Below are 23,955 nucleotides of genomic sequence, written 5' to 3'. Positions count from 1 at the left end.
CATCACTGTCGACTACATCATCGGCCCACCGTCGACTACATCATCGGCTCGCTGTCGACTACATCATCAGCCCACCGTAGACTACATCGTCAGCCCACCGCCGGCTCAGTGTCGACTACATCATTGGCCCGCCTTCGACTACATCATTGGCCCAACGTCGACTACATCATCGGCCCACCGTCGGCTCACTGTCGACAACATCATCGGCCCACCGTCGACTACATCATCGGCCCACCATTGGCTCACTGTCGACTACATCATCGGCCCACCGTCGACTACATCATCAACCCACAATCGACAACATCATCGGCCCACCATCTCCTCACTGTCGACTACATCATCGGCCCACCACCGACTACATCATCAGCCCACCATTGGCTCACTGTCAACTACATCATCAACCCACCGTCAACTACATCATCGGCCCACAATCGAATACATCATCGGCCCACCGTCGGCTCACCGTTGACTACATCATCGGTTCACCGTCGGCTCACCGTTGACTACATCATCGGCCCACCGTCGACTAAATCATCGGCCCAATGTCGACCCACCGTCGACTACATCATCGGCCCAGCGTCGACTTAATCATCGGCCCACCGTTGGTGAACATCGTTGGGCCTATGAATTTTGCTCATCGGATCAACATCATCACTGTCGACTACATCATCGGCCCACCGTCGACTACATCATCGGCCCAACGTTGGTGAAAATCGTTGGGCCAATGATATTTTGCTCATGGATCGACATCACCCTGATGTCAGTAATAATTATCGGACCAGCATCGGCCCGACATCAGCAACTATTATCGGCTCGGCATCGGATTGACATCGGCTCAGCGTCAACTTCAATAAGCGGTCAGCATTGGATTGACATTGGCCCGACAAAATTTTTCCATATAGAATCGGCCTAGTTCAACCCCCCTTATCCTATTACACCCCCAGCATTAGTCATTCAGACTCCACCACCTTTTCAAGTCATTTCCAATGACAGCATCAATGTTCAGTATTTTCACCATTCATAATATTGGATGACAGTTCTTGATTTTCTTCCCTGATTTTAACATAATGTAGGCTCTTGATATCACAGTAGCCCCGCCTTTCCTTGTCAAACCAGCTGAGCACAGCATCTTGATATCACAGTAGTCCCTCCCTTCCTTTTCAAACCAGCTGCGCACAGTTTCTTGATATCACAGCAGCCCTTCCTTTCCTTGTCAAACCAATGGAGCAGTCTTTTGACATTACAATACTCTGTCGATTCCCTATCAAACCAACAAGAAATAGGATTTGAGGTTAGTCAGCATCTTACAGCGACATCACAGCAGCCTTGACAGTAGAGGGGATGAACTTGGGGTCAATAATGAATGCACAAAACATACTGTCCAGTACACGAACACCTATCGAGGTCACAACTGAGAGTTTGCATTCACAGGACACAGAACCAAGTTTTGTCTGTACTCAGCTGCCATTGTGCCCACCCAATACTCATCCTAGTCACCCTGTGCGAGGTACAGTCGACCTGCACCCACCTGTAATCTCCAGAAGCAGTACATCTTGAAAGTAAGTTAAAAAAAACACTCTGACTTTTTCCGTGTATTTTATTTAAAAAATAATCACTTATAATCACAAAAAAGGTGATGAGAAGGTGTACAATATTCCCTAAAATATAAAAATAAAACAATTCTTTCAATTGAATGAAACAATATTTGTTGTCTAAATGCAGGTCATATATCATAATAATGCCAAACATACCAAAAAAATTGAATGATTCTATCAAAACCTAACATTACGTGTTATAAACAGTAAAGGCTTCAAACCATGTAAAAACACACTAAACCCTGTGTACATCATCACTTGACTTGACTATTGAGTTGACATAGGAAGGAGAGAAAAATCACCCATAAAAGATCTTCCATTGGCTAATTACTTGAACCATAAAACACCTATCAGATGGGGGTACTCATAGTTTTGTTTGGTTATTCAATATATTTTTGCACTCTTTGATCCAGCGTTTTGGAAGCAACTTAATGTGTCTGGAAACAATGAATTCACAAAAACATGCTCCAGATAAACTTTACAATGACAAAATCATTATCTTGTGAAGATGAAAAAAATCAAAAAAATCAGATGCCGGCCTCAGACATCAAGTTTCACATCGTTTAGGAAGCATAATATTTGGAAAATGAAGGTAATAATGCCTGTTAATTCTTGATTGAACAAGGACGATTATGCAGGAAAATACAGTACACACATCCAGTTCAAATATATGTGAACAGAAAGGCAGAATCATATCACACCATCCTATATTATACATCAGGACATTGCGTCATTGACATTCAGCAACAAGAAGTTTGTTAATCTGGGATACATGTATTTTACTTTGGGATTGTGTGATCAGTGAAGTGTGAGCTGTGAAATGTCTTGTACTGTGCTGGTCAGGGCTGGTCAGTGCTGGTCAGTGATAGTAGCTATGGGCTCATCCCTACTGACCTTCTCTCATCTTCTTCAACTGGGCAAGACCTATCTTACAGGCCTGTCTGAAAAATACAACATATCCTACAATGTATTTGGAACATACTCAATCCTGATTGGTCAATCAGAGGTTTCAAATTACATTAACCACCTCTGGCTGAATTATACAGCTGTGTCTTGAGTATGGGCCAGACAAACGAGAGGGTGTGAGCAATGTCAACCAACAATGCCGTCAGGGCATGGTGACCTCACACTTTTAAACTATCCTTGGTAGTCAGGTCATGTGACATGAATGGCTACAGGGAATAAAGTCAATAACTCAATTAATATTCACAGAGGAAAGAAATTTGTTTCTTGTGAAGGAAGGAAGGTACTGTAAGGTGTATGTGGAGGATGTTAAAGGAGACTCACCTTCTTCTAAAAGAAGGAAGGCACTGGTAGATGTATGTGGAGGATATCAAAGGAGACTCACCTTCTTCAAAAAGAAGGAAGGCACTGGTAGATGTATGTGGAGAATGTTAAAGGAGACTCACCTTCTTCTAAAGGAAGGAAGGCACTGGTAGATGTATGTGGAGGATGTTAAAGGAGACTCACCTTCTTCTAAAAGAAGGAAGGCATTGGTAGATGTATGTGGAGGATGTTAAAGGAGACTCACCTTCTTCAAAAAGAAGGAAGGCACTGGTAGATGTATGTGGAGAATGTTAAAGGAGACTCACCTTCTCCTAAAGGAAGGAAGGCACTGGTAGATGTATGTGGAGGATGTTAAAGGAGACTCACCTTCTTCTAAAGGAAGGAAGGTACTGGTAGATGTTTGTGGAGAATGTTAAAGGAGACTCGCCTTCTTCTAAAAGAAGGAAGGCACTGGTAGATGTATGTGGAGAATGTTAAAGGAGACTCACCTTCTTGTGAAAGAAGGAAGATACTGGTAGATGTTTGTGGAGGATGTTAAAGGAGACTCATTTTCTTTTTAAAGGAAGAAAGGTACTGGTAGATGTTTGTGGAGAATGTTAAAGGAGACTCACCTTCTTCTAAAGGAAGGAAGGTACTGGTAGATGTTTGTGGAGAATGTTAAAGGAGACTCACCTTCTTGTGAAGGAAGGAAGGTACTGTAAGGTGTATGTGGAGGATGTTAAAGGAGACTCACCTTCTTGTGAAGGAAGGAAGGTACTGGTAGATGTTTGTGGAGAATGTTAAAGGAGACTCTTCATCTTGCGAAGGAAGGAAGGTACTGGTAGGTGTTTGTCGAGGATATTAAATGAGACTCACCTTCTTTGAAAAGAAGGAAGGTACTGGTAGATGTATGTGGAGGATATTAAATGAGACTCACCTTCTTGTGAAAGAAGGAAGGCACTGGTAGATGTATGTGGAGAATGTTAAAGGAGACTCACCTTCTTGTGAAAGAAGGAAGGCACTGGTAGATGTATGTGGAGAATGTTAAAGGAGACTCACCTTCTTGTGAAAGAAGGAAGATACTGGTAGATGTTTGTGGAGGATGTTAAGGGAGACTCATTTTCTTCTAAAGGAAGAAAAGAATTGGTAGATGTATGTGGAGGATATTAAAGGAGACTCACCTTCTTCTAAAAGAAGGAAGGTACTGGTAGATGTTTGTGGAGGATATCAAAGGAGACTCACCTTCTTGTGAAAGACAGATGGAACTGGTAGATGTATGTGGAGGATTTTGAAAGTGCCTCACCTTCTTGCGAAGGATGGAACTGGTAGATGAATGTGGAGGATGTTAAAGGAGACTCACCTTCTTGCGAAGGATGGAACTGGTAGATGAATGTGGAGAATGTTAAAGGAGAATCACCTTCTTACGAAGGATGGAACTGGAAGATGAATGTGGAGGATATTAAAGGAGACTCACCTTCTTGTGAAAGACGGAAGGAACTGGTAGATGTTTGTGGAGGATATTTAAGGAGACTCACCTTCTTGTGAAAGAAGGATGGAACTGGTAGATGTTTGTGGAGGATATTAAAGGAGACTCACCTTCTTGTGAAAGAAGGATGGAACTGGTAGATGTTTGTGGAGGATATTAAAGGAGACTCACCTTCTTGCGAAGAATGGAACTGGTAGATGAATGTGGAGGATGTTAAAGGTGCCTCACCTTCTTGCGAAGGATAGAACTGGTAGATGTTTGTGGAGGATATTAAAGGAGACTCACCTTCTTGTGAAAGACAGATGGAACTGGTAGATGAATGTGGAGGATGTTAAAGGAGACTCACCTTCTTGCGAAGAATATGGAACTGGTAGATGTATGTGGAGGATGTTAAAGGAGACCCACCTTCTTGCAAAGGATGGAACTGGTAGATGTTTGTGGAGGATATTAAAGGAGACTCACCTTCTTGTGAAAGAGGGATGGAACTGGGAGATGTTTGTGGAGGATATTCAAGGAGACTCACCTTCTTGTGAAAGAAGGATGGAACTGGTAGATGTTTGTGGAGAATATTAAAGGAGACTCACCTTTTTGTGGAAGACGGATGGAACTGGTAGATGTTTGTGGAGGATGTTAAAGGAGACTCACCTTCTTGCAAAGGATGGAACTGGTAGATGTTTGTGGAGGATATTAAAGGAGACTCACCTTCTTGTGAAAGAAGGAAGGTACTGGTAGATGTTTGTGGAGGATGTTAAAGGAGACTCACCTTCTTGCGAAGGATGGAACTGGTACATGAATGTGGAGGATGTTAAAGGAGACTCACCTTCTTGCGAAGGATGGAACTGGTAGATGTTTGTGGAGGATATTAAAGGAGACTCACCTTCTTGCGAAGGATGGAACTGGTAGATGTTTGTGGAGGATATTAAAGGAGACTCACCTTCTTGTGAAAGACGGATGGAACTGGTAGATGAATGTGGAGGATGTTAAAGGAGACTCTCCTTCTTGCGAAGGATGGAACTGGTAGATGAATGTGGAGGATGTTAAAGGAGACTCACCTTCTTGCGAAGGATGGAAGGTACTGGAACATATAGGTAAAGACCAGTACTGGGTGCTCCGAAATCCACACCTCATCCAGCTGGTTGGCGATGGCAACAGCTGTCAGACTGGCACACCGAGATGTTGCCATCCTCTTTTCCCCTGGTTTCATCTCCCCTCCCACCACCTGAACAGCCAACACACATCCATAATATGTAGAGTGAGTGAGTGAGTGAGTGAGTGAGTGAGTGAGTGAGTGAGTGAGTGAGTGAGTGAGTGAGTGAGTGAGTGAGTGAGTGAGTGAGTGAGTGAGTGAGTGAGTGAGTGAAGTGTTACAACCTCTTGTAGCAATATTCCAGCAATATCACAGTGGGTACACTACTACACCTTAGCCACTAGGCTACCGCACAACCACTGTACCTCTGACAACTAGAAATATCCACCATCCCTAATATGAAAATCTCAGCAATATCCACAACCCCTAATATTAAAACTTCAGCAATATCCACCACCCCTGATATGAAAACTTCAGCAATATCTACCACCCCTAATATTAAAACTTCAGCAATATCCACCACCCCTGATATGAAAACTTCAGCAATATCCACCACCCCTAATATTAAAACTTCAGCAATATCCACCACCCCTGATATGAAAACTTCAGCAATATCCACAACCCCTAATATTAAAACTTCAGCAATATCCACCACCCCTGATATGAAAACTTCAGCAATATCCACCACCCCTAATATTAAAACTTCAGCAATATCCACCACCCCTAATATTAAAACTTCAGCAATATCCACCACCCCTAATAAAAACTTCAGCAAAATCCACCACCCCTGATACCAACTTTAGCAATATCCACCACCCCTGATACCAACTTCAGCAATATCCACCACCCCTAATAAAAACTTCAGCAATATCCACCACCCCTAATATTAAAACTTCAGCAATATCCACCACCCCTTATATGAAAACTTCAGCAATATCCACCACCCAGATTATGCAAACCTCACCAATATGCAACAATATTGTTCATCCCATGTATTAACAGTAGCAATTTTTTTCGACCAAGAAGCTTTTAAAGTATCATTACACACAAAGGACCCTTTTATGAAAAGCAACTGACGAGGGTTCAAAGCAGTGATGAAAGCAAATAAAAACTTGAAGGGATGTATCTACAAGCAAAAAGTGACAGTGTACAGTGTTTAACAGTGTGTTTGATATAGTAAAAATAACGAAGAAGATTAACTTGACATTTATTGTATTTTTCCAATTCTGGATCTACCTGCACAATGCAATCTTAAAGTGAATACTTTGATATAGTAAAAATAACGAAGAAGATTAACTTGACATTTATTGTATTTTTCCAATTCTGGATCTACCTGCACAATGCAATCTTAAAGTGAAGACAATCTTAGGTCAATTCTAATATTGTTTGTTTGTTGTTTAACGCTGCACTCAGCAATATTCCAGCTATATAACGGCGGTCTGGAGACCTATAAGCTGGAGACCTATTCTAACCCAGATCTTCATGGATCTCAATTCTTATAAAAGCTAAGATGTTCATACCAATACAATCTAAAGCCTCTATTAGAACATGAGAGTCTTAGCAGTAAGATCCGTAGTGGGCCTCGTGAGGTTTACCAATCACCATCCTACCTTTCCTTTCTCCTCCGTCATGGCAATAGACAGCAAGCTGGAGAAGACAGGTCCAGGACAAACCATTGTCACATTGATGTTGTTGGAATATTGTTCAATCCGCAAACACTCAAACCAGCCCTGTTTGCAGAAATAACATCCCTCATATAAACGCTCAAACCAGCCCTGTTTGCAGAAATAACATCCCTCATATAAACGCTCAAACCAGCCCTGTTTACAGAAATAACATCCCTCATATAAACGCTCAAACCAGCCCTGTTTGCAGAAATAACATCCCTCATATAAACTCTCAAACTAGCCCTGTTTGCAGAAATAACATTCCTCATATAAACACTCAAACCAGTCAGTCATGTATACCATCACCTGCAATCTTTCCGAGGCAAGGGAGTTAACTGACTATAAAAGTCAAGTCTCCACCCTTGCTGAACTAGGCTGGAATTTTGGAGTTACATTTTAGCTGGACTTACAAGTCTATGCATAGTCCAATCAAAATCGCGTTACGTACTAGACATCTGGTTTGTAAACAACATGGATTTCAACATGCATATTTCTGTTGACTGAAGGATTTGCAAAGTACCGTAAACTGGGCATCGACATATTTTCTTAATCTTTTCATGCTTTTAATCAAGGTGCTCATGTGATCTGATGCACTTCAGGGGATAAGGCACATACAATATAGTTCTTGATTAGAGATCTGATATTCTTGACTAGGTTATAGCCCTTTAGCTTGAATGAATGTTATATGAGAGACAGAATCTGATTGGTCAGTAGGAGGGACATAGAAGGGACGTAACTCATAATAGCCACTGGTGGCGCTGCGATCAAGCCTGTAAATTCCAGCCTTATTTAGCAAGGGTGGAAACTGGACTTTTACAGTCTGTTAACTCTCTTGCCTTGTTACACACATCTACAATCCTCATACCATTTATATCACACAATAGTTCATGTGAATTTATAATATGTTGACCGTTTGTAATTTAAGGTAAATTAACTACTTGTTTACTGTCTAAAAACATTAAAAAAACAATGACTTGCCTGGAGTGCATGTTTAGACCCAGTGTATGATCCGGACAATGGCGCTCCTGCAATTAGATAAAACACTTTATGTTTTTCAGACATTGTTTTGAAAATACATCAAACAATCAATATGACATGACGATGCATAGGGTTGGTAGAGTTACACCCCTTGATTTAGTTTAGAGTTACCTCCCTTCTAATACACCTACAGAAGTTGCAGGTTCTACACACCAAATCAGAATCAGTCGTTCAACAGGAAGTTTTCGTAGAGAGCCTTCATTGCAGATTGAATCATCTGGCCGCTTTGATTGGATGATTTTGTGTAAGATTTTTATGGTTTTGAAATGTACATCCATCCAGTAACTATAACTGACCATGTCTTTCGATATTTAGTGCTGTCTTTTTCAACAAGATGACTGATGCTGAATGTGACCACAGATATTTTCAGGCAAGTGACATGTGCTGCGGAACAGGGGTGGTGTGTTTAGCTTTTTGTACTTGGAAAAGGAACTGGCAAAGCAGGTCAATTTTTGTGTTTTTCACTGCTGCTCTAAGGCTAAACTGTGCACACACATACAGGTAATAGCTGCTGAATGCTTAGTTATTTTAAAAAAAATATAACGTTACTATAGTCTATGGGAAAACCGTTAGTTTTATGTAACCTTAATGATGCAAGTGGAATTTTCATAAACAAACTGAACCATGTTTACTGATGCAATGGTGAAAGCCTCAGCCATTATTTGGCCTTCTCAACAAAGCATCCCTGTACCAGCTGACATCGCTTTCTAATCTGAAGTGTTGAAACGCCCAATACAGCAATGACAGAAACGCAACCCCAGATATGTAATGACGAAATCAGTACCGGTATACAGGTACTTTTACCTTGACATTGTAGAAAGTCACAGTCAGGGCAGAATGGGTCTCCAGTACCTGATGGTTGTCGTGGCAACCAACTAATGACAGGCCTCAACGTTGCGACTAAAACGGTAGCCAATACGACCAAAATTTCAGTTTGTCGACTGTCTAAAATTCAGGGGTAGCCAAATGACTACCTTGAAAAATATCTTGTGGCGACTAAATTCTACATATCTGTAGACACAAAAATAAATAACGGCTGATATTGGAAAACATGTCTGCTAATAACAGACAACAGTACGAAATGAGCGACAATGTTCAGCGCAAAAATGCAATACAAGCCCCACCCATCCAGTTATGACTCAAACAGGAAACAGCAGTCTGATACTTGGCATGATCTAATTTGTTTCGGCTTATCAACGCAAAACGTTATCAGTCAGTCTGCAGACAGCAGTCTGACAGACCACATGGCCTAATTTATTTTGGCTCATATAAACAAACGTAAAAATATATTGCATGGCTACCCAATCAAATGCCATGAAATCGCTTGCAATGTATTTATAGGGAATTGTTTATATTGAAGAATTGACCAATATCTTTAACAAAATCTGTGTATTGCATGAAAATATTGAAGTCAATTATTATAAATAAATGTATTTATAAGAAATGATTTCAATGTATTTTTGTGTTTACGGAGTCCAAAACATAAAATATGGTGTGAACACTTTGTAAATCCACGTGTTTATCTGTAAAATACCTCCAGAAACACAAAATATAGAAACTCAATTCTCTGTAAACTCAACATACCCACTTTCCCAGCAACACTACTCATGACCACGATGTGACCGTCTCTCCGAGCTATCATGTCTGGAAGGACAGCTTTAGTCAGCGATAAGGTTCCCAGGACGTTGGTCTCCAGCATCTCACGATCAACATCGATGGATGTATTCACCCAGTCAGCCCGCTGTGACCTACCGGCGTTGTTCACCAGAATGTCTATCTGAAGAGTAAATTACATCCTCATCCGACTTGTTAGAAGCAGTCACATTGGTTGTCATCTTTTTGTTGTTCCTTCTTTTAAGAGTTTTACATGTGTTGTCCTGGTGAGGTGAGGTGAAACAGGGTTTAACATCGCGTCCATGATTATTGCACTTATATAGCGACATGCATGCACATGTGTGTGTGTGGCTGCTTGTACTAGTCCGGACTGATGCCGATTTATAGTGCTAGCTCACTGAGATACCATGCCACAGTTTAACATGAATACCCAACTCAGACACAGTATACTGACTCCGAGCCGACCAGTCCTAGTTTTAGCCCCTTATTGCCGAGCGCCAGACAAGGTAACAACAAGTACCATTTTTTAACGTCTTTTGGTATGACGCGGGCAGGGATCGAACCCCGGGCCTTCCGCTCTCCGGGCGGACGCTCTACCACTAGACCACGGAGGAGGTCTTGTTATCCTGGTACCATCACTACTTCTAACTATTCATAAAGTTAAATCAATAATCACAAATACTTTGAACTGTCAGCATACAGATATGGCAATGATAAAATGTGCAAAAACAGAAGCACCCCTAATGGCCATGTCCATATCTGTGTGCTTCAAATTTGAAAAGATTATTTCTAGACATTTGACCCTCATCAAGATCCAACAAGTACCCAAGTAAAAGTGAATATGACAGAAACATGTTTTAGCCATGTTTTACACAAACCTGAACAATGACCTTCACCTTTGACCAAAATCCTTTTCAAAGCATGGCCCAATCTTAGAGAAGGTGTAAAAGCCTACTGAGTTAATGATACACGCTTGAACAGAAAGTGAAGCGACATACATTTTTTTACATGACCTTTACCCTTGACCATTTCATGACATGTGCCAAAAGAATTCCCATAGGCCATTTGGAAGAAGAGTGAGTTGCTTTTGACACCGCTTTTAACAGTATTCCAGTTATATTGCGGCGTGTCAGCTTAATGTGGGAGGAAAGCCCGAAGTGATGCAGGTCTCAGACGTTTACCACTTCAGTGAAACACATGAGCACGGGTATGGTGCTGACAAACCTAGAAACATAATCGGGGCGAACCGGGATTGTAACCCACAATCATAGGTTTCTAGCATGCCCAAGGGACGCAACTCTGCACAGCGAATTGCGGCGCCTTAGACTACTTGACCACCTGTGCCCCCTTTGGAGGAAGATATATCTCTATTACCAATAATCTTTGCATAGTAGATATAAAAAAATGGCGGTTAAAACCAGTAAAACCTGAAGTAACTGATTTCTTGAGGCCCAGCTCAAGTATTCTTTTGTCCTGGAAAGTTGGAGACAGACTACAGCAAGACCAAGGTAGTACCTGTTTAAAGTGCTTGAGAACTTTCTTGACGGCATAGGCATGTTCGTATTGTTTGACCATGTCTAATGGCACCACCATGATGTCTTCGTCTTTGAGCGGCCCACATGCTGAAGACAAACACACATACACTTCAGTTTGGCAGCGACACACATCAAAAGGGCAGAAACATGCATCAGGGTATGGACACACATAGTTCCAAGGCTACTGGGACATACTGAGACATCACTGACTAGTTCCAAGGCTACTGGGACATACTGAGACATCAGTGACTAGTTCCAAGACTACTGGGACATACTGAGACATCAGTGACTAGTTCCAAGGCTACTGGGACATACTGAGACATCAGTGACTAGTTCCAAGACTACTGGGACATACTGAGACATCAGTGACTAGTTCCAAGGCTACTGGGACATACTGAGACATCAGTGACTAGTTCCAAGGCTACTGGGACATACTGAGACATCGGTGACTAGTTGCTAGGCTACTGGGACATACTGAGACATCAGTGACTAGTTCCAAGGCGACTGGGACATACTGAGACATCAGTGACTAGTTCCAAGGCTACTGGGACATACTGAGACATCAGTGACTAGTTCCAAGGCTACTGGGATGTACTGAGACATCAGTGACTAGTTCCAAGGCTACTGGGACATACTGAGACATCAGTGACTAATTCCAAGGCTACTGGGACGTACTGAGGCATCAGTGACTAGTTCCAAGGCTACTGGGACATACTGAGACATCAGTGACTAGTTCCAAGGCTACTGGGACATACTGAGACATCACTGACTAGTTCCAAGGCTACTTGGACATACTGAGACATCAGTGACTAGTCCCAAGACTACTGGGACATACTGAGACATCAGTGACTAGTTCCAAGGCTACTGGGACATACTGAGACATCAGTGACTAGTCCCAAGGCTACTGGGACATACTGAGACATCAGTGACTAGTCCCAAGGCTACTGGGACATACTGAGACATCAGTGACTAGTTCCAAGGCTACTGGGACATACTGAGACATCAGTGACTAGTTCCAAGGCTACTGGGACATACTGAGACATCAGTGACTAGTTCTAAGGCTACTGGGACATACTGAGACATCAGTGACTAGTTCCAAGGCTACTTGTCACCATAGCTGTGATACCAAGCTCGTGTTTGATAAATTTCAGAAGTTGGCGAAAGATTTTTGTTAAATCGTGTTATTCTGAACGTTTTAAGCAGGAAATCACGATATATATTAAAAATATGGAACTTTGTGAATGTATCGTGCTAGGTTACGAGCTGTGACAAAGATTTTTCATGCATATATTTTTGCATTAAACGTTGTGTCCGAGCCGAGAATTCAAGGCGACGAAAGCCGAGATGTCATTTGAATTACATTACATGCGATCGCACGAAACAGTGGAAATAATAACTTAGATGTAAGTTTGATTACTTTTAGATATATTTTTGTTGATTTTATTTATCAATTTGTATAATATATTTAAAGATTGCAATAACATCGCGGGAAATAGAGAATAATTTTTTAATTTATCGCTAAAAAATGATAAATTTAATAAATGAATGATATTACAGGTAGATCTAGGTCCATAAAAATTTATACTATTTTGACGTGACGTGAGATAAACACATATTGATGATTTGAGATATGCCAAGCGCGCTCCCCCGCCTCAGCCTCGGTTAAACGGCTCATCGTCTATATAACGCCCACCAATTATTTGGACCCCCATTGGTAGCGCTGTAGCGAGGGACCACTGTAGTTCCAAGGCTACTGGGATGTACGGAGACATCATTGACTAGTTTCAAGGCTACTGGGACATACTGAGATATCAATGACTAGCTCCAAGGCTACTGGGACATACTGAGACATCACTGACTAGTTCCAAGGCCACTGGGATGTACTGAGACATCAGTGACTAGTTCCAAAGCTACTGGGACGTACTGAGACATCAGTGACTAGTTCCAAGGCTACTGGGACGTACTGAGACATCACTGACTAGTTCCAAGGCTACTGGGACGTACTCAGACATTGCTTCTTGACTCGGTGCAGCTCCTCCTCTCGACGGGCAGACAGCACCAGACGACATCCGGCTGATGCTAGCTCGTAAACAAGGGACTCCCCGATACCACTCGAGGCCCCAGTCACCCAGATCACTTTACCTTTCAGACATTCTGGTGTAGTGATAAATGAAACATTATAGAAAATTAATAGACAAAAGTACATTTTTACAGCTCTCACTCTGGCCAACATGCAGTCTTTAAAATATCCTACACAGTGAGACGTACTACACCAGATTCATGACAGTCTTATAGTGTTATCCCACTGAGATACCAGCTTAACAGTGCTACGCCATTCAGACATAACATAGTAACTCCAACCTGGCCAGTCCTTGTTTTAACCCTGTGCCAAGTGCCAGGCAGGGAAACAACAATTACCACCTTATAATTTCTTTTGGAATGTTATGGCCAGTGGATTATTATGACAAAATAGTATCTTTTATCCCATTCAATTTTTGAATACATATATTCAGCCAATATTATATTTGAAAATTTTGAAACACATACTTGGAGATTTTCCAAATTTTGTGGCCCACTGCAGCACTAGGTCACAGTCTGCGAAGATCAGTCGAAGTAGTTGTATGACGCACACGACGACAACCGAACCAATAACCAGCGAGAAAACATCTACCATTGTGATCTATCTGCAACAATGTAGGAGCATATGGCATATGTAAAAACAATCAACCAGTTTATTGTCAGTGGTTGAGATGCCATGAGTTAAAAGACATTAACAATCAAGGGAGATCACTCTCAAAATGTCTGACAACTTCATCAGAAAACTTAACTAAACTTATAATGGTGACCCTTCTGCAATGTATATACTTCAGGAGCCTACAGTTTGACAGAAAAATATAAGATAGCTACACGATAAATCAGAAAAGAACAATGAAGAACCATGTGAGGTTTATTTCATGATAAACCATTGTTCTATCATGATGTCATTTCTAGATTCGAACATGGGCTTGCAACTTGATGACATCGTATATTGGACAACGTTATCTTTTAAAGGAGAGTGTGTAGATGTGTAGCTCGACAAAGCAGATAAACGCGATGGCCGAACGATTGCATCTAAACCAGTGAGATATGACAATCCATAATGGGAGGAAATGCACAGGTAAACCACTTGAGGATTGTGTGAATATGCAGGAAATACCCATCCGTGCATAAAACCAATTTGTCAGACATTGCCGGGGTCGGATTTTATTGAGGGAGTCATTATTATTTAAATATGGGTAAATACTTTTAAAAGCTTGAACATTTGATCCTCATGCTTAAAGAAGTTTACATTATGTTGATATCTCATGTAAGAAATAAACGACTCTTGGTCGTTGTTTATCATACAAAAAGACAGGGGGAATAAACCACTCGGGGGTGCAACCTCATGATTTATTCTCCAAGTGTTTTATTGTACGATTGTACGATAAACAACTCCCACTCGTATACTTCTTAAATAAGAGACACTCTGACAATATCCAGTCTTCAGTCCATGTATAGTTTGCAATAAATATGATTGGGAAAACAAACATAAGTATTTGCTTTGTTTGTTTGTTTGTTGTTTAACACCGCACTCAGCAATATTCCAGCTATATGACGGCGGTCTGTAAATAATCGAGTCTGGACCAGACAATTCAGCGTTTGATATCATGAACATTGATCCACGCAATTGGGATCGATGACATGCATCAACCAAGTCAGCAAGCCTCACCACGCGATCCAGTTAGTCGCCTCTTACGTCAAGCATAGTTGCCTTTTAAGGCAAGCATGGAATGCTGAAGACCTATTCTACCCCGCACAAGTATGGAAAACTTACGTTGATCTCAGATGCCAGCAGAGGACAGCTCACCAACACTCAGCAAGATTATCATTTGATATGAATTTGAAATAAACCAGACAATCTGCTGTTATTGAAAAGCCTGGTAAGTTGATACTGGCGAGTATTACCCATCATACACGCTTATTAAAACCATAAACAACGGGGTAAACTTGCTGTCAGAGATTAAGTGAAAATGAGCAAAGTTAGTGACACTAAAACAACGACACTAAAACAATGACACTAAAACAATAACACTAAAACAATGACACTAAATCAATGACTAAAACAATGACACTAAAACAGTGACACTAAAACAATGACACTAAAACAATAACACTAAAACAATGACTAAAACAATGACACTAAAACAATAACACTAAAACAATGACTAAAACAGTGACACTAAAACAATGACACTAAATCAATAACACTAAAACAATGACACTAAATCAATGACACTAAAACAATGACTAAAACAATAACACTAAAACAATGACACTAAAACAATAACACTTAAACAATGACTAAAACAATGACACTCAAACTGTATTACAATGCGATTACTATGGGCAGACATTCGTAAATAAATACAAAGACGAAATAAAGGACAAAAGTACGCAATAGTTGTCACATGTTATGAATAAAGAATGAATGTCACAAATAAATAGAGGTTATCATGCGAGTGTGTTTGGGGATGGTAAATATCCTGCATTAGGAATATCCTTGGCTCATATAATGTCATTCTTTAATTCTGTGCTTCAAAATCGCTTTCCCTCTCTCACAAACATTACCGAAACATTGCGAGTTTTCCTGGAATGCGCACATTAATATTTATTAAGTCATAGGGTAAGTGATGTGTCAGTCGGACAGTGAAAATAGCCAATATAATTCCAACTGAAATCTGTTTCTTATCCATTGGCGAAGCAACATATATGCAAAACAATCGTTTTTAATTGCCTTTTGCGGCAATCCATCGGTCTGTCTGCTAAAGTAACTGCCCTTTGTCAAAGGGAAGCTACTCTAACCCTAGTCTATGAGACGTCACGGCCACGGTCAGACGTTGTTGACAGTCGGTCTGTCCTGTCATAACATTAAGAAGTGTAGTCAGATGTACAAACAGCGACAAAACGAAACAAGGTAACAATTCAAACATATTTCGGCCAAATCCAACTATTTTAATTTGTGGAGAAGGTTTCAAGTCGCAGAGGTCTTCAAGCACAGATATGGCTACTGATACTGCTTGGCTAGCTAGGCCTTGTGCCCTCGCAAAATTGTTTCGAAATCTCCAAAGTTGCCAAAACTTATAAAATGCCTTAGCTACGTCACAGTTAGACACTGTTTTTCAGTATATTAGACTGTTCTTTTGATAATGATAGCAATTATCCCTGTAGTTTATCCAGATTCCCGATGCTTAATTCTGACTCTATCAAACAATGACGAGGGCGACGCCATGTTTGTTTATAAACAGTGAAAGTAGTCCCTACTTGACCTTTGATATTTGCATCTCTATCCGCATATGACCCCAACGGATATCGTTTTTCTTCGTTGGCTTTATCCTACCGAGAAACCTACCCATTATATGATAAAGGTCATTATTTACATATAAATAATGAAGTCAAAATACAAAACAATACCAATGAACAACTCGCAAACAAAAGACGTCATGCCCAATGTATTACGTCATTCCTTGTGCACTTGCTTCTCTAAACGTTTTATATCAGAAACTATGCAATCTAGTTAGATGATCTACATTGTGCTCTTTCTATATCTAGGGGGCACAGGTGGCCCAGTCGTCTAAGGTGCCGCCATTCGCTGTGCAGAGTTGCGTCCCCTGCGTACGCCAGAAACCTATGATTGTGGGTTCGAATCCCGGTTCGCCCCGATTATGTTTTTAGGTTTTGTCAGCACCATACCCGTGCTCGTGGGTTTCACCGAAGTGGTAAACATTTCCTCCCACATTAAGCTGTGATATAACTGGAATACTGTTAAAAGCGGCGTTAAACTCAACTCACTCACTCACTCTTTCTATATCTTCATACACAACATGTATTTTGAGCTAAGTTGAGCAGTATAATAGGTCAAGACTAGACTTGAAAGTATGGTTTTAGCCGCTTTTAGCAATATTCCAGCATTACTGGAGGGAACACTAGAAATGGGCTTCACACAATGTACCCATGTCGGGGATCGAACCTTGGTCTTCGGCGTGACAAGAAAACACTTTAGCTACTAGGCTACCCGACCAGACACATAGGGCTGGCTATCGATATAGATCATAGAGATCGATAATCGCCAAATAAATGTTGATCAATTATTGATAAATATAAAGAAGTAACTTTTAACAAAAAAGCAATAAAGTCCCGAAAGAAATCAACAGATTTCATACCACTGGCGAACAGAGACACATTTAAGCATGGATTACTTTGTGGACATTTGAGATATAACAAAAACTGTCACTTTCCGTCTTTGACAATTGACACTGACAAGTCTGTTTCAGTAAATCTTAACTTTATTTCATCACATTAGTTGATGTTAATTATTATCGATGACAACAGTTTCATATCGATAATCATTAATATTTCTTCCCATCAACGATAATTCCGATTATCAATCTTTTTAGCCAGCCCTGCAGACACATAATTATATTTACAAAATGCCCTATAGCAAAATATCTGAAACCTAGCCCACTTGATCCTGATATTATAACACCATCACCAATACAAGCAACTGACATGGACATGATACGACACGTATCATGATACATAGGTCATGAATATATAAGTTTTGTGTACATCGATCAATCAAAGGTGCTTACTGGGATTCTACCATGAATTTGGAATTTACTCGATTCTGATTGGTCAATCAGAGGCTATTAAATCTCAATAAACCCCCTCTGATTGAAACAGCTGGTTTGATGGCCACATCACCACGGAAGCTCATATTCATAGAATAGTACTATTTTCAGTCATTGTCGCTAGGCATATTAACATAATTATATCTACAATTACAGGTTACAAAATGCACAGATGCGGTTACTACAATATTCAAAGGATGTGTGGCAATACATTTCGTGCAGAAAAACACGACAGAAATCAACAAAGGGAATGTATTTATGTTTTGGAGACAACAGAGAGCTTGGAATTTTGGCGCTTTTCTATAAACGACTGTGACGTCATATCTTTTGCATCACAATGATCGATATGATGTCATAATGGTGACGTGCAATGTAGAGCGAAAGCCTTGCAAAGCTTGCTTTGTTTTCTTTAGTGATGCCCACCTTATGTTAGCTTACCAAGTTGCCATGCTTATATGCTTTCAATGCCTGTCATAGTTCGAGTGAAGTATTACGGTGTAAACAAACTGCTTGAGTATATACAGCACCATATTTTGTTCGGTGATTCCGTAATTCAGATCGATAACCCACTGAAAACACTGAACTCAACCCATGCCGCTTAACTAGGTATATTTGCTAACACCAAAGAGGTCGAGTTTTATTTAGTCATGGTAGAATGGAGATAAACATACTGTGTTTTCAATGTAGATCGAGCTAGGTTACCTGTAGATTTAATCGCGCTAAATTTAACATTTGAAACCTCACGCTGCACGTTCGGTTCCAAATTCAATTTAGCGGGGTTAAATCTACAGGTAACCTAGCCCTACATTGAAAACACAGATTGTTTATCTCCTAATTGTTCACCAGCCAATATATAAGCAAATATGTCCGTGGGTGCTTATTACGTCGAATACGGTAAGTTATTATAGCAACTGTATTGTCTTGTATCGATACAGAAAAGAATGTATAGTGTACCATATATCATATCATTGCATGAACTCACGATGCACCAGTCCACTGATGTATTGTGTCAGCCTTTCTGGACACTGAAGTTCTCTACACCACAATATTGGTATTGCTGATCTATATACATGTCATGTGTATTCTCTAACAAAGCCCAGCCACCACATGTTTATTTTCAGAAAAAAAGGAGAGGACATATATCTGCTGTTACCATGGTTACCGCAATGTGAGCACTCTGGCAGAATCTGAAACTGACAGGGTAAAGTCATCTACACATTGTGAACCACAGTGCAGAGGTATCGGTTTATTTCCTTTGCATATTGGACACTGTCTAATGCAATATTCAAAATGTAGGTTAAAAACATGTCACCATGGTATTTCCGTATCGCGGTGCTAGACTTTAGCCAAGCTTCAGATCAATCAAGTCCATACGCCAAGAATGAGTCTGTTGCCTCCCGTTTCATTATATGTCTAAAATAGGTCTTTTTTGTAAAGACAGCACTTCAGTTATAATATACATACTTTTAACATATAATTTTTGTCCATGCAACAAGAATGAGTCTGTTGTCTCCCATTTCATTATAATATGTCTAAAAAAGCTGATTAACATATATTTACAGGTATTTAGTGAGTATAGCTCTTAGAAATATTCCAGCTACTAGGAGGGGTAAGGATGCGCTGTATTATCCGGAATACCGGTGTATCGGTAAACTGAGGTTCGTTCTTTCCATGACACGTATCACAATATCATATTTTAATGCCCGGGATGTCGGGTGATTTCAAATAGCAATTTTTATCATGTGAGCAAGCAAAATACGATCTGATGACACAAAACCCAGTCCACAAGGAAACAATGCTACCGATTGACCGTACACAGGGACATAACCAAACAATGCTACAAACAAAATGGATGTATGCCAACAAATCAATCACAAAAGTCATATACATATGACATGCAAGTAGGATGCCAGTGTCAGCTTGCAACAGCTGGAACTCCACGGGCTGGTGCTAATGTCTTGTTGGGATTGAATACCGTATTCAACATAGTAAGCGCCCATGGCAATATTTGCTTATATATTGGCTAGTGAACAATCCCAATTAGCACCGTTCCGATTGATCAATGTACACAAGACTTATTTATTCTTGTATAATATGTGTGTTATATGCATCCTTAATTATGGGAAATTAAATTCTGGAAAAATATATCTGTTGTATATAAACATTTCAGGCTGTCAGCATATACCACAAAATTTACGATCATTCAACTCTGTTGTTTTTCACCAAAATAATATTCTAATAAGAGACCCCTATTTCTAATTTTGAGAGCGCTGTGGGCGCTTATTATGACGAATACGGTATCAAGATTAGCACCATGTGTGTGTGGTATAACATCGCACTCTGCAATGTTTCAGTTATATGAAAGTGGTCTGTAAATAATCGAGACTGGACCAGACACTCCAAAGATTGACATCATCATTGATCTACTCAATTGGGATATGATCACATGCATCAAACAAGTCAGCGATCAGCCCGGATCTTCACAGGGATGGTTGGTGTTTGGGTGTTACTGGGGTGTATGCATTCATTTAATAACCAACCAGGTACGAGTGATTACGGAAGTTGATTAATGAGTGACACATTGTCCGTAATTTTCATTCTAAACACATTAATTTGAAGATACTTACTCGTAATGAATTTCTGTAAGGCAGCTTACTTATCTCCCGCTGATATCTGACATTGCCTATTGTTATATGACGTCATTACATTACTGAGTTATCTCATTGAGTTTGTTTGGTTCAAATTCTCATTAGGAAATGTCCTCCACATGTCCACCATAAAAGGTTTTGAAAGCTTTACCATGTTTACAGAGGCCTTGAATGTTATAACCCTGATCAAACAACTTCTGAGCAAGAGTTGTATGAACCTCATTTGAAAAGTTTGAGACAAGTTCCGCATGTTTCAGTTAGATAATGGCCCACACTGTTTGTATATATATACTACATACAGCTGCTTGCAATGATTAACTATGGCACAGAATAAAAATACTGCAATTCCCTAGCAATAAGTAATGTGCGCTTCAAAACGGAATGTTATGAAATTAATACTTTGTTGACATCATGAAGGATTTATAGTAAACACAAAGACTACCAAAGACCTGGAACTTCGTATGGTGATGCTTGGGGTTACATATTTTCAGTGTGAATAACTTTTTCTTCAGCTGACTAAAAATAAAATGTTCTCCATGGAAGACAGGAAGTTATATTATAAGGGAGTGAGTGAGCTGGGTTTAACACCGCTTTTAACAGTATTCCTGTTATTATGTCTCAGCATGTCAGCTTAATGTGGGAGGAAAGCCCGAAGTGATGCAGGTCTTAGACGTTTACCACTTCAGTAAAATCCCCAAGCACAGGTATGGTGCTGACAAACCTAAAGACATAATTGGGGCAAACCGGGATTCGAACCAACAATCTTAAGTCTCTGGCGTGCCGAATGGATGCAACTCTGCACAGCTAATTGCGGCACCTTAAGACAACTGGGCCACCTGTGCCCCTGATATCGTAAGGGAGCGTCTCTTTATCTTCTTTCTACATAAAGACCTTATCACTATAACTCTTTCACCTTCTCGAGCATATGGTATAAGGCATGCTTTACTTATTTTTTATTATTTAAAGAAGGAAACAAAAAGGAAACTTATGTTTATTTTAAACAATCTAATCCAATGAAAAAAACCCACCATAAATACTCCTGTATATGATATATAATCTGAAATATGTTCACTGTAAAAATCAGTGTGCTATTGACATTGATAGTTCAACAATTTCAGACTACCACATCACCACAAGCAATTAAGGCACTGACAAAGCAATGTTTTATGATATACAGTAAATTATGTTTATAACAAACACACTTATAACAAACTGAAATATATAATGAACTTAATTTTTAGTCCCGACAATATGCCATATATACATGATATATGATGTACATATGCTTATAACGAACTACAATTATAACAGACCGCCTCTGTGGTCTAATGGTAGAGCGTCCACCCTCGTCATACCAAAGGATGTTAAAAGATGGTACTTGTTGTTACCCTGTCTGGCGCTCAGCATAAGGGGGCTAAAACAAGGACTGGTCGGCTCGGAGTCAGTATACTGTGTATGAGTGGGGTATTCATGTTAAACTGCGGCATGGTATCTCAGTGAACTAGCACTATTAATCGGCATCAGTCCGGACTAGTACAAGCAGCCACACATACACATACACGTGCATGTATGTCGCTATATAAGTGCAATAATCTTGGGACGCGACGTTAAACCCCATTTTCACCTCACCTCACAATTATAACGAACTAACATTAGTGGTCCCTTTTAAGGTCATTATAACCGCAGTTTACTCTATTTTTATGTGGGTCATCACTGAAATATAAGGGATAACTATCTTATATTTTATGAAACGTAAAGATTATCGACATAAAAAGGGTACATAATTTGATCATGATGCAATTAATAAATAAACGCTGTTATTCCTTGATTTATTTACACCCAATGGAGATCATTTGTAATGCCACCCCACTTCAAAAGATTGTCCCCCTGCTCCTGCCTGCTTCCCATACTTGTGATACATAAAAAGTTAAGAACAGGGATGCAAATTGACAGTTGCCTACTTGCTGGAGTCACTTTGTGGGGTCGGGGCTAGGGCTGGGGCGGGTAACTCGGGTACTCGAGTGGGTTCTGAGCAGGACCCAGGTACCCATAGGACTACCCGGACCTGTGGCTAGTCACATGATATATTGTTTAATGACAAAAATTATCTAGACACTACAAGTCACTAATGTTGGCATTTCCTACTGACTATGAACGCAAACCTTCTGACTTTTATATGTTTGAAAAAGATAAAATTTCAGTCAACTTCAGTCTTTGCATGACCAAATCGTTTTATATGTGTATCTAAATACACTTTGCCAGGGCTACGGTCAAAGTGTACCCAACTGGAGATTTTGTAGATACATCTTGAGACCTACAGCAGGTACCTGGGTAGGGTCAGGTAATAGGGGGGTGGGTACCCGGGTAGTAAATTTGGACTCGTCCCAGCCATAGTTGGGGGTTTATGCAATGACTAGTCAGGCTAGTTAATGTTGTAGGTCAATTTGCATCTCTGTAAACAGTTAAATAGATGTTTAAAATTACTCTCAATCCATGATAGAATATGAAACATAGAGAACATTTTGTTTACAAATCTTTGCTCGCTGACTTGGTTGATGCATGTCATCGATCCCAATTGCCTGGATCAATGCTCATGATATGAATCACATTGTCTGGTCTAGACTCGATTATTTACAGACTGCCGTCATACAGCTGGAATACTGCTGAGTGCGGCGTTAAACAACAAACAAACAAAACATATCTTTTAAAAGTTTTAGCACCTGCATTAAGGCAGCAATTTAAATTACTATTCCATTCCATTTAACGTAAATTCAATCTTGTCAAATCTGTACATCCAGTAAAATGAAACTGTTCCCTGTTAGCGTACTGTATAGATGCAGGAAAATTCAACAGGTGCTCAATATACGAATTATACCACCATCTAAGTGTATCTAAATTTCAAGTTGATTAAATGTGTTGTCTGATAGCGAGTCCTATCGACATGGGTGCATATCACAGGAGCTCGATGATAGCGTGTATAGCATAATATATTCGTAGAGAAAAAAAAATCACATCCCTCTAGATTCTATATATATATACATGGAGACTGTATATAGAGGGGTGTGACTTTTTTTCACGCTATCATCGAGTTCCTGTGGTGCATATACATATTGTAAGGCCATGTCATCTATTTACGAACATGTATATGTATATTGACAAAAGAAAAAAATGACTTTGTTTACTGACCAATCACACACATTCGTAAATCAAGCGTAGACACAAAATCAATAACGGTTCGTTGCGCGTTGTTCCGCCGGAACAGGATTCTACAAATTTGGGGAAACCCCCTATGGACGATTCTAAAACACAATG

At 40.1% G+C, this 23,955-nt stretch overlaps 1 protein-coding gene across 2 annotated transcripts; it reads right to left on the bottom strand.

Moving 5' to 3' along the window:
• Nucleotides 1-1,652: 1,652 nt before the first annotated feature.
• LOC139442792 (dehydrogenase/reductase SDR family member 7-like) lies at nt 1,653-23,908 on the bottom strand. 2 transcript variants are annotated; one of them, XM_071223682.1, is made up of 9 exons: nt 23,830-23,908; nt 13,836-13,972; nt 13,293-13,442; nt 11,269-11,375; nt 9,724-9,916; nt 8,080-8,126; nt 7,045-7,164; nt 5,400-5,566; nt 1,653-2,536 (listed from the first exon to the last, which is right to left on the bottom strand). In XM_071223682.1, exons 2-9 carry the CDS (start codon nt 13,960-13,962, stop codon nt 2,482-2,484), a joined length of 966 nt encoding a protein of 321 aa, XP_071079783.1. In that variant the 5' UTR covers nt 13,963-13,972; nt 23,830-23,908; the 3' UTR covers nt 1,653-2,481. The 2 variants fall into 2 exon arrangements, with proteins under 2 accessions (XP_071079783.1, XP_071079784.1); XM_071223683.1 differs by having other exon boundaries at nt 13,836-13,968; nt 23,830-23,888.
• Nucleotides 23,909-23,955: the final 47 nt, after the last annotated feature.

Source organism: Haliotis cracherodii, unplaced genomic scaffold (assembly GCF_022045235.1).
Source record: "Haliotis cracherodii isolate W230 unplaced genomic scaffold, xgHalCrac1.p SCAF_5, whole genome shotgun sequence".
In the NCBI taxonomy this organism is placed as follows: domain Eukaryota; kingdom Metazoa; phylum Mollusca; class Gastropoda; order Lepetellida; family Haliotidae; genus Haliotis; species Haliotis cracherodii.
Note: the sequence above shows the minus strand (reverse complement) of the source record. Positions and strands in the feature narration are given on the sequence as shown.